This window comes from Carassius carassius, chromosome 20, assembly GCF_963082965.1.
Source record: "Carassius carassius chromosome 20, fCarCar2.1, whole genome shotgun sequence".
Taxonomy (NCBI): Eukaryota; Metazoa; Chordata; class Actinopteri; order Cypriniformes; family Cyprinidae; genus Carassius; species Carassius carassius.
The window spans coordinates 14,426,700-14,439,567 of NC_081774.1; the positions used below are offsets into that span (position 1 = coordinate 14,426,700).

The 12,868-nt window shown below is 36.1% G+C and overlaps 1 protein-coding gene across 1 annotated transcript; it reads right to left on the reverse strand.

Annotated features, from left to right (window-relative positions):
* Nucleotides 1-5,963: 5,963 nt before the first annotated feature.
* LOC132096430 (suppressor of cytokine signaling 6-like) lies at nt 5,964-12,251 on the reverse strand. The gene is made up of 2 exons (XM_059501774.1): nt 11,923-12,251; nt 5,964-8,603 (listed from the first exon to the last, which is right to left on the reverse strand). The coding sequence occupies exon 2, from the start codon at nt 8,484-8,486 to the stop codon at nt 6,909-6,911; it is 1,578 nt and encodes a 525-aa protein (XP_059357757.1). The 5' UTR covers nt 8,487-8,603; nt 11,923-12,251; the 3' UTR covers nt 5,964-6,908.
* Between the last annotated feature and the right edge of the window lie 617 nt (nt 12,252-12,868).

Here is a 12,868-nt window from a genome sequence, read left to right on the forward strand (position 1 = left end):
TACATTCCAAAGCATAAGATCATACTTTTCACTTCAATACATTTCATAAAACATAAAGTTACTTATAATCATGTGCTCCGACATGCAGAAGCGGTGTCTGACTCAAGAACAAACTGATTCTTTTCAATTTATCTTTTAAATCGGTTCGCAAATCGAACCAAACGATTCATTCATGAATTAGAATGATGACATGTGACGTCTGTTTTTATATTGTTTATCAACAGTATAAATTTTTTGGATTAACTAGCTGAGTAGACGTATGAATGTTTATTCATAACCATACTGAAAATAAGTCAATATTGTTAGCTGATGTTAACTGTCTAGCTAACGAGTTTGCTGTTGCTAAGTAATTTTTAGATATAAAGTCCAAATATTTTTATTCAATCACCTAGATAGATTACATCTGGGGGAAAAAGAAAGGATGTGTTGTTCAGAACATGGTAACTACAGTAATTATCAAAGTGGGAAGTGATGCCCTCTGGGGGCATTATTTTCTTTTTTTCTTCCGAACTTAAGGAGATGGGTACTTGAACTTAAGGCCTTATTCTCGTGTACTATATAACTGTGATGTTCTGCAAAACAACAAACTTTAAAACACTTTTTCTTACTGGTGAAAATCAGATGTTCAACTCTGTTTTCTCTCAGGTAGATCGCAGTGTAAGCTTCATAGTGAACATTAGGCCTATTACATCACTCTCGTCAACATAGTCCACCGACAAGAGAAATATATCTTGACTCCATGTAGTATTTTGGGAAAATCCCAAGTATTTTGAGCATTAGGATTATAAAAAAATGTGTGTTAATATAAAATTTAATGAAGTAGCATATATAAAATTGCTAAATAAATCTGTCAGTACTTTTTTACTTAAGTACATAAATCTAGTACTTTTGTACTTTCACTCGAGTAAAATAAACTTTTATTGGAGTAATATTTTATTATTTGTATCTGTACTTTCAGGTACTTACTCAGGTACTTGATTTGTGTACTTCGTCCACCACTGTTGGCTGCACTGATGTTATTTATTTATTTACAGATCTAAAACCTTCACAGACATAACCGACTGTTTTTAACGTAAACTTCTGTGTGAAATAGAACTTAGTTTACTCACATGCTGTGACAGCCGCTTTCTGCCCATGTGCTTAAACTAGTATGGTTTAAAACGCATGATTTCAGCGCGATAAACATGATAATCAGAACCAAAACAGATGTTTTTAATTAGCAGGTCCTAGCCTTAAAGGTGGAGGGGAGCAGCAGCTCATTTGCATTTAAAGAGACAGACCTGAAAAACAGCCTTTCTGCTTCCAATTAAAATAGGCATTTTCAAAATGATGTAATAAATGATCTGTGGGTTATTTTGAGCTGAAACTTTACAGACACATTCTGGGGACACCAGAGACTTATATTACATAATGTAAAAATGGGCATAATATGTCACCTTTAAATTAATGAGACCACACATTTATTCTTGCCTAGAAGTGTGAATCTAAAACACCTTCAAAAGTGGCAACACCAAATGAATGTCTTTTTATAAAGCAGATTTCGTTATTTTTATTTTTATATACCATGGCTGCTGTTGAATGCTCGATTCAGACTGATTGACTTATATTCTATGATGTGCAATTATTTTCCAATAAACACACAGCTGTGAAGTAGTTCTAATCTGTCGACCTCTTTACAGTTCCATATCAGTTTTTCAATTTATTTATTTCAAATTTATTTTATTTATTTATTTCGGCCTATCGTTAATACGCATGCCGTCAGTAAAGCCGGTTCTCTAATCAGCAGTAAATTCCCTCAGTTGCGTGATTTCACATAGATCAGCTGTTGTTGTTAACTGAGAAGATGCGCAAATAAACGCTGAAAATTAAGTGGATTTGCGCTTCTTCTCAGTTAACAATGGCTCCGTGTATTAACAGCTGCTCTATGTGAAATCATGCACCTGAGGGAATTTACCGCTGATTAGAGAACCGGCTTTAATGACGAGATGCGCATAACAATCGGCCGATCGTGATCGGAGCAGCCCTAAATTTAGCTATTTTTGAAGCTGTTAAACTTATGGTTTCGCAAGTAAAGATGCTACTGCTGAACACAGTTGGGAGATGCGTTTTAAGGACAAAAATCTTACAAACATCTTGAAAAACATTATAACCATGGTACATGCAGAATAATTGACTCTAGTTCATTAAATTATTGAATAATAATGCACACCTGATGTGTAACAAGCACTTTGGAGGTATGCATTATTTTTCAATAATTCAATGGCCTGTCATCAATTATTCCTTACTTATTAGGTCCTTTGGGCCCTTTAAATGTATTTTAGCCTTCTGAGCTTCATATCAGCATCATTTTGATGTATTAATACACTTCAACACCTCTGATTCATTCTCATTAAGTGCATAAAGAGCTAAAATCGAACCTGTAAGAAATCACAATGGCATATGCAGCCTTAAAGTGGGTCTCTCTACTAGAGACCTGCAGAGTTGAGCTTTTTGTCACATTGACGCTGTCTTTATCTGTGAGCCATGCCATCTGTCAGAAACCCCAGAAGACATCTTTCTGAGCACACCATGTGTCTCCACATAAAAGGGTGGCTTAAGCAAACAGTACTGCGCAGCACCATACCTCACTCGCTTGAAGATTCATTATTCTATAAGATTACCCTAAAGGCATTTCCAGATGTGGCTTTATATATATCCTAGACTTCACCTGTTGTTCTCGGTACTATACGTGTTAACATAGTTGATATGACACTTTAAATCTTTAGCATTAAATTAAGTTAAGCTTAAAATAAAATGCGAGAAGATCAAAAGGGCTGTGAAATTTTAGATTTGTGGTTTTCCAGCTGTGTTCTGATTTCAGATGAGCTGTGTCGGTATATATTGGTGGGATAGCGTGCAGTCGTGTCTCATGAAGATTCTTGCTCAGTTTGATTGCATTTACACAACACACTGCTTTGCTTGCTGCTAATTTACTTGAACATTTCATGATTACATTAAAAATTATGCCTGAGCCGATTAAATAGAGATGCTGATTCCAGGAATATATCATACATGTCTTGATGCAAAATAACTCATAAAAAAATCTATCTATCTATCTATCTATCTATCTATCGCTCTATCATTCTGTTGTTATCATTGTTCTATCCATCTATCTCTTGCATCCTTTCATTTTGTCGTAAAGAAATTAGTTTTAAAATAATCTTTAATGTCATACAAAATCGATAGCAACAAACAATATTTTTGTTAAATGAAAGAGAGTTGGTCTTAATGTCTTTCACTTTTTTTAAATAGCCTAGCTGATTATTTGACCAGCTAGAGAAATGTCTTATAATTTTGATCTTAAAATTATATATGAAAAAAAACATATCAACATGAATGAGATCTAACTGGCTTTTCCACAAAGGCTGAGGTTGAAACAGCTGCATAGTTTCAACCAATATTTATTCCGTGTCAAGCGACATTCGTAGGAGCCCGTGCAGCTCAGATAACATTTCCTCATCATCAATCCAGGACAGAAACAGCACCTCAGGCTATAAGAATGTGATTGGATTGTTTCATCTGTGACATTTTGCTCCTCTGTGAAATATTCAAATGTTCTCATGTGCTTCAAAAGCACTTGGCCTTGCCAGTCAAATTCGCACGAGTTTTCCAGAGAGGGCAAAATAAACCCTTATTTAACGCTTAATCCCTGATGTAACATTTAAGTTTACAGAATATATCTGGATATTGAGCAAATAAGTTTGGTGAACAGAAGAAGTGTTTAGTCCTGTCATGTGCTGAGTAGTTGCCATTAGATGAAGCGAACAAAACAGACTTTGTTTTTATTATTTACATCAGGAAATGAGATAACTGAGAATTAACATGTTTGAAATTCAAGGAAGATTGAGCAAGATTAAGGAATTAAATGACTTTGAAAAACGCATAATAGTGGATGTTTTAAGCATTGGTGGATGTAAGAAATCCTGCAGGGCTTTTCATGCACAGCAGTCTCAAAGGTTGAAATGTGACTATAGAAAAAAAAAAACTCCAGCAACATGACGTATTGCTGATGACAATGCATTAAAATGCCGTCGAATATGACCAAATTATCAAATATGAGCATTTTGAGTCATGTCCCCAGTATTTTATATAATTGTACATTTAAATGTTGTAGATATGATTCTCAGATTACTTAAATGACAAGTGGATTTATGAAGTCTACATTGTCAAAACTCTCAATTACCTCAGATACAACAGACAAACAGATGCATAGAGGTAATTTTGATTAAAACATAGAAGGCATACACACGGGTAAGTAGAGTGTAGGAAACTCTCAAAGGAGTCTGATGTGAAATTCCAAAGAAACCAATTAAAAAAGAAGGGAGGGAGTAACAAACAGAGCCAGAAATCCTTCACCACCTGTAATAAAGTGTCCTCCAGAGCCTTAACAGGATGGATTACAGGAAGGGTCACAGCGAGGGGATTGACAAATCATGCATTGACAACATAATAGCCAACATACTGTATGATGAAATGAAATAAAAATACTTCTGCAGCTTTCTAAGTAAATGCTTACTGTTGGAGTCCATTGGGTGGGTTAAAGCACAATGCAAGAAAAATATAAGCTGGTTAAGAAAGATCCATATGTGTGTTCAGAAGATACTTGAGGCAGTTTAAAGATTTTAGATGCCTTCTCAAGTCCAGAGCATGTAAATGTCACGTCCCGTGACTAAAACTCACCTCCACCAGAGCAGCTGTTGGCCTTCAATCTATTGATGTATTTAAATGGCAGTGAGATGTAACGACAAAACGTACAATCACTGCATTACAAAATTAAAAGATTTAATTTTATTATACAAGAAAATCAGGCAATAGCAAAATCACTTTGTTTCTCCCACAACAGAATCAAATTAAACTTAACACTATGAGCTGGTCTGAAAATAAGATGATTTGTCCACATAAAACAGTTTAAAACAACAAAAACCATACTAAAATGTATGTCTGTGGAGACTTACAGAACTGCTTAAGTAATTTATATAAGTGTGTTCAATAAGTCTTTTTGATGGAATGTGACAATGCGTTTGCAGAAAAACGTTTCAATTCAGCCAGAAAGTTGTTGGCCCTGTGCAGTCACTTACTCCGCAGTTACAAACAAAAGCTCAGAAGTAAAAAGAAGTGCTTGGTAATAAAAGAAAATAACAGAAAATAAGGAAAAGGTTAAAAAGTCTTAAATATATGCATGTGTGCTGAATGGAGAAAACAGTGCAAAGCCTCTTTGGCAACACATATTAAAGCCTACACTCTGCCCACTTGTATTGTTATTTCCAAAACATTCATTAATTCAAGCGCAGAAACGTTAAAATAACAGCACTGCTGTGCCGAGCGTGCCAAGACAGTCCCCAGCTGAAAAACAGGGAACGTCACAATTGAGCACAACTGATCATCAATCTAAACCCACCACATACGTGCAAGAGGGATGATCATTCGAGTACGCCAAATCACGATCTTCAGTTGATTCACTAAAAATATTAACATCATACTGAATTGAGCACTGAAACCATAAAAAAGTCTGCATCAAAGACATGATGTTTTATGAAACTCATTACTAGGTACATATGATAGACCTATTATAGAAATAGCTAGATGTTTTTACCATATATATTTAGTCATAGTTACTTATACATTGTTTGTTATTTTAAGAATGATATTTAAGACAAGAAGCCTTCAGATTTCAAATTTGCCTGATGTTTGTTTGCTGCTTTGCCATTAATTAATGAAACCGTGCAATTCTCCAGGTGAAAGATCAAATACTACATAAGCATATAAATAAAACAATGACAAAGGAGAAAGAAAATCCTTTAATAAATGTCAACATTTAATAAAAATGATGTCACTGTATCTGTTAATATGTTTTTATTACCATAAATAGGATTTTAAATTACAGATCGAATTATGAGTTTTACACTAGAATGAACGGAGAGAGATTAATCATAGAAAACTTTTATTTTGAACTGAAGAACAAGTTCAAGTTACAACATAGCAAATTCTGTTCCCAAAAAGAAATAATTTTAAACTGTACCATTGACATAGTCCATAACAGGAAACCTTTCATTTTTTAAACAATGATATACAATACTAACGAACACTTAAACAATACAAGGAGGGAAAGACCAGATGTATTTATAATGTAACTGCATGCCTGTTAAAAGATGACTGTTATAAAGACCAAATCATACAGTCCTTAATTAATTAACTACTGCAAAGTTGAGTTTCAGTGAGGCACCTAAACTTGCCATTACGTGCTAAAGAATGCAAATAGAAAAGTTGGTGAGAATATGATCTGACAAATATGAGCAGCTAATATAGCTTATTAGATTATCTCCACAGAAGGGTAAGATCATATGTATGGCGAGAGGACATCATTTGGCATATTGTATAGAACATTTTCCCTTTGAATAAGATAATGACATAACAATGGCTAGTACAACAATAGCTATGCGTTCAAAAAACAGGGTGAGGAGGAATGTAATATATGCATTCACAAATGTGCGGCATGTATTAAGGCTTCTATACATTTAAACATCCTAAAAAAATTTAGTTTGAGTTTTGTGCTGATATTTCATAGTGTGGGATATGAAGAAAAAAAACTGGACTGTCTTTGACTGTAACAAAAATGAAATGCTACAGTACTACGAGAACATGCGTAAAATTACTCCAACATTGAGATCCAAACACTTTAAACGACATTCTGGCATTGCATCTTGTCACAAACCACTGAATTACCTACTCTACCAGACTGAGAAACATCATCATTCCTTTCAGAAATATGCGTAATTGAATGCTAACAAAACTGTTGAAATGTTTGCCAAACCTGCTTCTTTACATTATCCAAAAAGTGCAACTAGCAACCAAGTGAGGATTTACTGCATTCAGTAGTGCTTCTCCTGCAGGTAATCTTTCATTTTGTTCGGTAAAGGCAATTTCTGGATCAGATCTATCCGCGTGTATTGGCGGATAACAAAGCGGCACAAGTACTGCAGTGAGCGCACTTGCATAAACCTCGAAACGGGATTGGTCAGTCTAACAGGGTAGGTGACGGACCCCGGTAAGCGAGATCTGGAATAGCAGAATGCTCCGTTCTCTGAATCCTTGACCGAATTATCAATGAGATCCACGATTGACACGTGGCCTTCGATGTCAGGTTGCTCGTAGAAGCTGAAACTGCCATTCGAGTGCTCAATTCGCGTGTGCAGAGTCTTCCCCTTTGAGCGAAAGCTCAAGCTTAGAAGATATCGATCATCGGAGCTGTCGCGGACTAAAAAAGAACCATCTAGAAGATTCGTCAGCTTTTCTTCGGCCTCCCATCTTGTAATGGGACCCCAATACCAACCCTGTTTGGCTAGTTTCTTCAGTTCAGCCGTGAGACTAGTAACCACCATGGGTCCGTTGTTCTGCACGGCGTCGTAGACCCGCTGCACCCCTGGAGCCGAGTTGGGGTCAAAGTTGAGATGGTGCATGACTCTCTCTGCAACCTGAGCATGTGTACCACCAAACCCAGAGAAGCTTCTCTGGAGATAACTATTGGGCAACGGAGGTAGCAAGGGGGAAAGTGGGGCTTCCAGTCGGGAGCCCTGCAGCAAGACATTTGCAGTATTTAAAAAGAGTTGGTTCACTGATGATGACTCTATGAAGATGTCTGGTGACAGGAGGTCCTGGTCAATAGGTTCCTCATCTGCATGAAGAGATCTGCATCCCTCTGACTGTGGAACGATGTCCATGGGTGTGGTACCATCTAAGCAAAAAGAGCGCAAACCTTCGTCATCAGGAAAGAGTCCATCATCTAAAGGCATTGTGTATTGAATATAATCCTGAGCTGCGAGACCAATTACTACAGGCACGTGTTCATCCATTTCAAGGTGCAAATCACCATTCTGAGCGCCAGTATGGTGGTCTGGCACATCGCTAGATTCTTTGAACTCTCTCTGGAGGTCAAGGAAGTCTTGGCGCTCACCACTGAGAGCCGGACTTGGATCTGACGAGTTCATTAATGCCTTAACATCCATTTTGATGCACGTATCCTCCGAGTTCACTGGTCTAAGAGGCCACGGGGTGGGACTGTAATGATGACTATGGACGGATGTGGAGCAGGAGGAACGCTGGGATTTTATGTCACTTAGAGTAATGGGTGCCGATGAAGAAGAGAAGGTGTCATCATCTATAGAGCATACAGATGGAGAACTACCCTTGACCTTTGGTTTCTGTTTCGTTGAAAGTCTCCTTTTCAAGGTGCCCATGAGACCCTCGCTCTTAGATCGAACTTTGGGTCTTTTTTCATCCTCGTTATCCAGGTCGCTACTGATGAGATCTTTGCTGTAGCATCCTCCAAACAGAGAGTCTTCAGCGGAGAAACTGGCTGACAGGTCCGGCTGTGATACGGCAAATTCATTTTCTTCTTTGCCTTTTATATTAAATGACTTTCTAATTGTTTTCAGACTGATCTTCTTCATTCTGAAAGATCCCCCTTAATGATTTGAAGGGGGATTATGCGTGATGTTTTCGGGATAAGGGAGATGATTGTGAACACTTACACATAGTTGATCACATACAACCCACGACTGCCATACCTGCAAAACAGAAAAATACATTAACAGACTTAGAACAAAGTTATTACATATATAAATTCATTACATTCAGGATGAAACAACAATCACAACTCAAGTTACTTTTGCAATTTAAGACAGAAAATTCAGTGAGGATTTTAAGGTTTTCACGAATTTATACACCTTTTCACCTTGACTAACTCATCATGAGTGGTGAGACAAATATTCTGTGAAGTTTCTCAATTTGTGATCAAGTCAAGAGACTGAAAAATATCCCACCTTTAATACCAATTCTCGACAAGGTAATAATTAAATAATTATTGGACTACATTCAATGATTGGTCTAAATTGTCCAATGTATTTGTCCTTGTCAAAAAAAAATTTCTTAGGAAATGAAAAGCAAGGAAGCATTCATTCGATCAAAAGAGACAGTGAAGACAATATTAATGGTAAAATTGTCATACTATCATACTACTATTACTATTTCTGCAGTATCCAGTATGTATTCTGTGCATAATATGCAATTTTTCTGTATGCATGGAATACCAGGATGACCTACTATTTTTGCCAGAATCTGCTAAATATAACAAGTACACTGAAATCAGTACAGAAATGGTGTTTGGAATGGCATAGTACCATATAACTCCTAATATATTGCAGTATGCTATGTGCATACTTTGAATAGTATGTTAATTTTCTGTATGCATGGAATGCCCGGATTATTACCTGCTACCATTGCTGAAATTTGATGTATGAATCGGAAGACAATGCATGGGATACTGTTTCTCAGAAAGCAACGCGCTCCATGTGACATTTCATCTTCAAACATACGAGTGAACTGGAGACGGGGGATAGTAATTATAAATGTAACACTTGTATATGTACGTATACATATAAACATCAATCTATCGCTGTTTAGCAGGACATAAATTATACTTTACATTTACATCTACAGCATGTTTCCGATCAAGACAAATGACGACACCTTTATCTCTACAGCGCTTTATATAGAACTGATTGTTTTAAATAATAATAATAATAATATTGCATTAAAATAATATATAAATAAAAATAAAATCATATTTCAGTTACGCAAACAGAAATCAATTCCGCTGTAAAGCAGCTCTAAAAATAAACAAAGTGTATAAGGACAAACAGAATTTGTTGGCAGAGGCTATTTACGTTAACTCTGCCCACTAATGCCTAGCAGCGATACACAGCACTGCAAAAGACGCCTGTTTATCTGCGGTATCATTGGTGCAGTGAGTAAATGATGCAGAGTTTGTGCTTTTGAGGCGACTGACCAGAGTTTGAGTCTGGCATTTGTCAAACTCGTGCTTCTCCTTTTCTCATCACATACCAGATCAGAAAGGCATTTATTTTCAATAAAAAATAAAGTAAATATTTGAAAAGTGGAAATAAAATGCCTCATTAATAATACAGTGTTATTAGGTATGCTTAGATTTTTGTCCCAATAAAGTGGCATGGCATTCATCTAATAAAATATATAAATATATATATATATATATATATATATATAAGATAATTCACACTCAATATGTTTTTGCATATTGTTTTATAATGTACTACAGTAATGAAGTATTAACATCTGCCACAGTGCCACCTAACTTTATTTACACACCTGTTGCTAAAGAAAATGCTGATATTTTTGTGTAAACAGAATTTATCATTATTTACAATTACTGTAACTAGAATATATTGCTTTTTCCACTGCCCAAAATATCATTGTTCAGTTAAAGACAGCTTAGTGTTGATTCTGTCCAGTATGTAAAGTCCACCAATTATGAAACGAGTTCAACTGGTCAATATATCCTTGTTTATTACTATGAAGCCTCTTTAACAAGACTGGTTAAAAAGAACTGTTAGCATATTTATTTCTAAGATAAGAGCCTCCACAGATGTGCTGATTTAATGTTCAGTGTTTGTCATGTGATGACACTGCAGCACACTATTCTGAAACATTCGTTGTTTATTGTATACTGTATCACACATTTTTGTTTTAAAAAATAATAAGCAGTATGCACTGTGTACTGGGCAGTAAGCAATTATGCCATTTCAAACACAGCCAATGTTACTATATATATACAGTACAGACCCAAAGTTTGGACACACCTTCTCATTCAAAGAGTTTTCTTTATTTTCATGACTATGAAAATTGTACATTCACACTGAAGGCATCAAAAATATGAATTAACACATGTGGAATTATATACATAACAAAAAAGTGTGAAACAACTGAAAATATGTCATATTCTAGGTTCTTCAAAGTAGCCACCTTTTGCTTTGATTACTGCTTTGCACCCTCTTGGCATTCTCTTGATGAGTTTCAAGAGGTAGTCACCTGAAATGGTCTTCCAACAGTCTTGAAGGAGTTCCCCGAGAGATGCTTAGCACTTGTTGGCCCTTTTGCCTTCTGTCTGTGGTCCAGCTCACCCCTAAACCATCTCGATTGGGTTCAGGTCCGGTGACTGTGGAGGCCAGGTCATCTGGCGCAGCACCCCATCACTCTCCTTCTTGGTCAAATAGCCCTTGATACCTTCAGTGTGACTCTAAAATTTTCATAGTCATGAAAATAAAGAAAACTCTTTGAATGAGAAGGTGTGTCCAAACTTTTGGTCTGTACTGTATATATGCTATTGTTTTGTTCTTTCTATCCATCAAAGGATCCTGAAAAAAAACTGAAAAAACATCAAGTACACAAAAGTTTTCCACACTGATAATAATAAGAGGAAATGTTTGCTGAGCACCAAATCTGCATATCAGAATAATTTCTGAAGGACCATGTGACACTGAAGACTGGAGTATTGGCTGCTGAAATGTACACTTTGAATTACAGAATGAAAAAACAAAACTTGTGTTCAATAAACAGTACAGACCAGATTACCCCCAACGTAACTAAAAACCATATTGCATAAGTTCATCTTAACACATGGTACCAAACACCACTTTTCTAGGAAAATGTATAGGGTTATCAAGGCTGAATATCAATTCACATGTGCAGTGTATTTCAAAATAATTACATTATTATATTGCAGTAGGTTAAATATTTATGTCTGATTGTTGTCTGCCATGTCTAGTGCACATTATGAATTCATCAGACAATAACCGACATAAAATATGAATCTACCATTCTATAAACATGTTATACAGTTCAAAGTTCAAAACACTCCTTGAATTCATCAATAAGAGCGTGCTAACACTATAACTTAAAGAGCAGTTAGCACTCAGGCTAACCTGTACAGGCCCTGTACAAACAACACTTCTGTCTAATCCTACAGCGCTAACCATCAACATTCACATACAAATATTAACTATACATTACCTGGGGTGGCTTGAGTACACTGTCAACTAACAGCAGCTTTCATATCAGTGTCCGCAGAGCTATGAAATCAAATTGGGAGACATTATTACTTCGTGGCTAGCTGATAACCTGCATTTACAAAAACAGCGCAGAAACGAGCTCAATTTCTATAGAGAAGAGAAATAATGGCCACTTTATGACCGCGTTTTGCTATAAAGTAACACCGTAAGCTGTGGACGTTTTGAATTGTGCATATTTTCGGCGTTTGAAACTTTTCTCTAGCTAGCTGCCATTTTTCCCTGTAACGTTACTGTCTCTTTGTTTGCTGTTGCATGATGGGAGTGAATGTGAAGGAGGGGAGGAGATCTTTGATGCTCGCAGGAGCAGTGGAGCACCACTGACTGTCTGCTCGAGCACAAGAAACCGCATATAAATTGTTTATATTATTTAAATATTAGGCATTTAGTATCCGTTATCGCGTTTTATATTTGGCCATGTTCATTTCATTTCTTTTTTCTTTTTTTATGTAGGCTACTTCCAGTTCCTATGATTTATGCTACAGTTCCTGTTGGCCAACACAATCATATTTTTGTAATGTCACTTTGTAGCCTACATAAGTGGTATATTGCTGTTTTACTGATCAAGTCTCTCTGAAAAGGTTAAATAGCACTTAACCAACCTTTAGTTTATGTTACAAGTTACGCACAAAAGGGTTCTGAAGTGTCTTTTTCATGGGCAAAAATGGTGGGAATATTTTTCTTTAAATTAGACTTTATGATGATAATAATAATAATAATAAAAAAATCACTGCCATATAAAGTGACAACCGTCCTCCGGTATTTTGAGTCTTGATTATAGAAGAGGGCTACTGGTAAATATTTTTCATTGTATGGATGATTTTCTTTTTACCCTTATATTTTGTAATATAACTAATTACTTTTTACTAGTTTTTGTGCTTTGAAATAAT